The following is a 5,523-nucleotide window of genomic DNA, read 5'->3' on the forward strand; positions in this document are numbered from 1 at the left end:
TTTCCCCCCCCCCCCCCCCCCGGTTCACCCCCCCCCCCCCCCCTTGCAACACCGAAAGACAGTTTTTCGGGCAAAAATCTCATTACTAGGTGAGAAATTCGGGCAATCTCAGATATTTCGTCCCCAACCCCCCTCGGGCGCAAACTAGGCTCCGCCACTGTATAAAACCGTTCACTTCACAATGTACGTCTGAAATTGTACACAGGCTTCGTTTGTCAAAAGAATAATAGCTGGCTTGAAAAGATTTCTAGTTAATTTATATAGAAAACAAACTTGACATAAAAAGTTTGTGCGAAATTTGGTTTTTGGTACTTGTCCACATGAAATATAATCTCTAATAGATTACTTGTTTTTGCTGTAACACATGGTATGAATATGTTAAAGAGACAGTTGCGCCATTTTGGGCTATGAATATATGTAAATAGCCTTAGCACTAGAAATGTACACAAATTGCATAATTCCTAAAAAAAATACCCCAAAAGAGGAATTTCACTTTCTTTTTTTATGTCGTCTCTATACATGTCTCTTGAGTTTCAAACGCAGATAATTATAGATATGGAGGCTCAAATTTCGATCAACACTATATGACTGATTACCTAAAAATAAAAATTGTACATATAGAGTGTCCACATAGTCTTAATTTCTTTGTTTTGTGTAGTAAATAATAAGTTGTATACAAGATTATATTATAAATAATATTAAATTTATCTTCTCCGGTAGTAGCCTTCGTCTATATCCCCAGCGTATCGGGCAGCGTCTCGCAGAAAGGGGTTGATATCTTTAGTGTCCACGTTAGATTGTCCAAACGCTCGACCCTCACGCATTTCCATACCGTGCGGTCTACCCCCGACCTGAATTGGACATTCCAGAATAATGTCCTCCTTGCCGCTCACAGCCACTCGGAATTGAAAGAAGTAACAAACGTCCATCAGATTACAGAATTTTAAATCAGTGTCCGCTATATACGGTGGAATGGCGATCAACACGCTACGCCATCTTCTGCCTTTTCTATTGTCAAAGTCGTACGGATCCTCTCTTTTGTTGATAACCTGTCTGAAAGTTATGCTCTCTCCACGTGCGTAATAGCAGCTTTGCATTATAATGGACGCTTGTATAACGAGGATTTCCCTCGGACTCCAGTTCATGACGTCAGCATCAATGGCGATCTCCTCGCCTGGGATTCCCCCGGTTTGACTCAACGTACAGTTTACTTTCACTTGTCCAGTTTTACAGAATCCCACATAAAATCTACTGTCTTTCATTTCCTTGACAGAAAGTGTCTCCATGGGTAGTGGAGGTCGCCTCAAAAACAGAAACGGTTCACTAACGTGCATATTATCACGCTCGCTTTCGCACTCCAGTGTAATTTTCGCCGTGTACGTAACGCTACCGTAGACGCCATTGTATGATGATGGTAAGTTGGTGGGTAGCTGATACGTGAAATGAAATTCGTGGGCTCCTTTAGCTAAAGTGACTTCTCTCCCTTGCAAATCATTGACGATGTTTTTCGCGCCTTCCAGATATGTTTCTCTGCACGTGAAGAGTTTCTTTCTGTTAGGTATCTCCCAGGAAACCGCGCCAACTCCTGTTACCAGAAACTCAATGGCACGTACTCTAATTGTGCCTTTCAGGTAGATGGTAATTATCCCTTTCATGGGGTCGCCCGGTAGGTAAAACTGACGCTCTGAGGTATCATCATATACAAACTGAACTGTTAGATCTTCTACGTTGGTCATCTTTATTCAGTTGTAGTTCTTTCTCCTGAAATTATAAAATAATTTTCAAATTTAATGTTAATGAAACATCATAGTTGGAGATATCAGTAGAACAATTGCGCAAATCGTGATACAAACACAAAATTTGGTATACATGTTAATTAACTGGTAATTTTTAAAGAAACGGTTGCTGGCCAAAAACAATCATTTTTCCAATATGGCTACGGCTTATTTTGCAAATGGCAAAAGTTAAAATCGGCAGATAAGTCCACAGTATGTCATTACAGTGACAGGTGTTGATAAAGCTAAATACTTTATCAAAATGTAGTGTTTGTAATTTTTTTTTATCCCACTAAGACAGATCTTTCTCATAAAGATTTGGGGGTTTGAACCCACCAAAGTTTCAGGTGGTATTTGTTTGCCACTAATGATGATCATATCCACTCTTAAAATAACTAGCGCTCTATCACTGAGCCATCCAGTCTAGTTTCAACGTTTTGAAAATCTCTGATACCCATTATTCTTAATGATGATCTGACACAGATGAATATCTTACTCGTACGTCTGATAGATTCACTACAATTTTCTACGTTAATCAAAAAGAAAAAAAAAAACTAAAATATCGTATTTTGTGATATATAACGACCCTGGACAGTGGCCTTTTTTATATTGTATATTATAGCCGTCGTGTGTAAAGATTTTATATCTACGTCTGAGTGACCACCATCTTAAAATGAACTGACCCGAATTATAACAGTAACACCGGTATGTTGATGAAAATATGGATTGAATAGCCTTCTTCAGTTACTACTCATCTATTTAAAAAATACTGATATGCCCAAAGGGCGTTGCCAGTTTTAACAGTACGCTGGTCTTTTTCTAAGTTCGTAAATATTATTGAAATAAGAATATAATTGCTTTGATTTTTTTCTTTATTTTTATTTTCTTAAACCCAAAGAAACTGTCATATTGCTATACTTTGAAAATCGGTATCCTAATATTCGCCATAATTATCAAGACACGGGTCCTACATTACATCGTTTGATTGGTTAAGAATAACGTTATTAGAACGCAACTGTTGGACCAAACGTGATAGATTACAATACAGTTGAAAAACGCTTGAAAAATAGGATATGGTAATCTAATTCTGACTAAATTCAAAATTTTACGAAATATTTCTCTGTTACAGGCCAAGTCTAGTAGAAATGGTTTCAAATTTGTGTGCACTCATTAGGTAAATATATAAGAAGAATAATATGATAGATTTTCGCTGCAGATTGAAAGTTTAATGTAATATTCTCCAATATAGCATTATTTAATGAAAAATGTCACCATAAAATTATAAGTTTTTAAGAAATTGTCAGGTAGTAAACGTCTATCATTACATATCAATGTCAGCAATAACTAGACACGTTAAGTCAATGTTGACTTTACTTAATTCATTTATTCACTGTCAGAATGAATAGGGAGGAGTAAGGTATCCTTGCATTACGCCGTTATAGTTTATTATCTATTATGTAAAGGTCAAATAATTTGATGTCATTATGCTTGCCTTATTTTTTTTTTTTCAAAGGATTGGGGAACAGGATTTCGTCTCTCTCAATACAAAATACTTACAATACATTAAATTTAAATAACGCATATACAAACATTTATTTTGGTTTGAGCGATTTCTATTATGTTTCACATCATTGTGTCGTGATATTATCATTCCTTCCATAGAAAACTACCATTGTGTCAAGCACGATACGTTCCTATAATGTATAAAGGGCGTAGACTAGTTGCACATCGCACCTATTTATATCAAATTTAGTTATGTAAAGTTATTGATGAAAATGTTTCACAACATTGTGTGAATATATTTTACCAATATTGTAACACGAGGTGACGATGTCTATTAATAAACTTGGGTTCATAATTTCACACGTCACTTATTATTATATGTAAATTATCTAAATGTGGGTGCAGTGTATTTCACCCGTATAATTCGACTTAATTTGTTTCAAATTAGGCATAGAATTACATGAGTAAGATATTAAATTGAATTAAATCATAATGCGGTTATCTTTTTTTAATGTAAAGATCTTCATGTGAAATGAAATGAATGCAGATTTACGTCATACTTTTCTGAAACTGATTTGTCCAATGAGGACCGGTTTAAGAGCTTCGAGGGAACATTTTTTCTTGGGTGATATATTTGTATTACAGTGTATTTTAGTTTTACACCCCTCGAGTCCTCGAGAGTCTAAAAGGCAGAAAATATTACACCATAACCATAAAAGCACCGTGCATGGCGTTACCAGCCTTCATTAGCTCACATGGTGCAAGAAAGTAGGACGTACAACTCCATTCATTTCATTTCATTTCTAAGGCTATATTTGGAATGACACAATAGTAGTAATAGTTGTAATATTAATAGTTTGATGTATCGAGAAAATTCCACGTCAGTGCTCGATACACTTTACAAAAGGTGTGTTAAAAATTAAAGATTAAGAAAATATTTTCTCACGCTAAAGATTTTGAAATCAACACAATGTTTCATATCAGTCGATATGTTATCTCATTGTTTCAGGTGAAATCCATCTCTTATATAGGTCCTAGACAAAATACATTCAGTTTACTATAATATCTTTCAAGTGTTAATCAGTACATAGTTTATAAAGTTATGTTTTCCCGCAATTTCAGATTGCTAGCTACTGAAAATATTTGGGAGAATCTGACCAAGGCTGGATTTAGTTGCCGGAGGGCACCGACCACCACCGACGGATGCAAATCGCAGTTACTGCCAGTTTTAATCAGTTACAGGGGTTACATAGGCATAAGCCTGTTCCACGATCTCTTTAATATATAATAAAATAATGTATATAAAGTTTTAATCAGTTGCCCGTGTTTACTTACTGGCAAAACTCTAATAATTGACAAAACCTGCGATAAACTATGCGTTTTATGACGTCGCAAACGTCCTTATATATTAATAGCAGCTTTTGCGAACGTGACGTCATAAAGCGGAAATTACAAGAGCCACAGAGGTCTGACTGAAATAATGGAATGGTGTAAATTGAAAATATGAATGTTCTCTTACAATCCCTTTAAGAATCTGTTGAGGATGCAGGTGTATTGACACCTGGTCGAGTACCAGGAATGTTGGTGATAATACAGGTGTAAATATTGAAGGTAAGTTGAAAGAAAATAAGATTTAATGAATTTGGCTGGCGGCCATGTTAGTTACAATATTTACCAGTCAATAAGAGTTGATTATCTCTGATTGGATATTATAACTATATCAATCAGTTCACTTGTTTAGTTTATCGACATGATAAAGGTATGTGGGTAAGGGGGCTCAGGAAGACGATTGTCGGTAATGGGCTGCTCGATGAAGTTTTCCTTGTCTGTGATTCGTTCCTATGACTATATGTAAGGAATTACCGTATTGATAGACTCTAAAAGGGGGGGGGGGGGGAAGGGGTGGGGTAAGGTCTAAGAGGGAGAAGACAAGAGCTATATTGGGGGGACGGGATATGAGGGTTTTATAACAATGTAATTGGAGTGTAGGCAGTGTTTGGGTGAGGGTTTTTTCTGGTCTTTGATTGGTCAATATGACTGTATTAATCAGTTCACTTATTCAGATCATCGACATGATAAAAGTACAGGTAGACGAGAAGGGAGTTGGAAGAGGGGGTTGAGAGAGGAGGAGTGACTGTACGGGCAGGTGTTAGGGGTCTCTTAGAAGGTTATTGGATGTTTCCTGAGTGAGGGTATGAATTGAGGGAGCACGATAGGATCCTCTTCCTCCTGTTCTGATTATTGA

At 36.4% G+C, this 5,523-nt stretch overlaps 1 protein-coding gene across 1 annotated transcript; it reads right to left on the minus strand.

Annotated features, from left to right (window-relative positions):
* Nucleotides 1–704: 704 nt before the first annotated feature.
* On the minus strand, nt 705–1,736 carry LOTGIDRAFT_174207 (hypothetical protein; the record flags this gene model as incomplete). The annotated part of the gene is made up of 1 exon (XM_009052537.1): nt 705–1,736. One exon carries the CDS (start codon nt 1,734–1,736, stop codon nt 705–707), a length of 1,032 nt encoding a protein of 343 aa, XP_009050785.1.
* Between the last annotated feature and the right edge of the window lie 3,787 nt (nt 1,737–5,523).

Source organism: Lottia gigantea (genome assembly GCF_000327385.1).
Source record: "Lottia gigantea unplaced genomic scaffold LOTGIsca_186, whole genome shotgun sequence".
NCBI lineage: Eukaryota > Metazoa > Mollusca > Gastropoda > Lottiidae > Lottia > Lottia gigantea.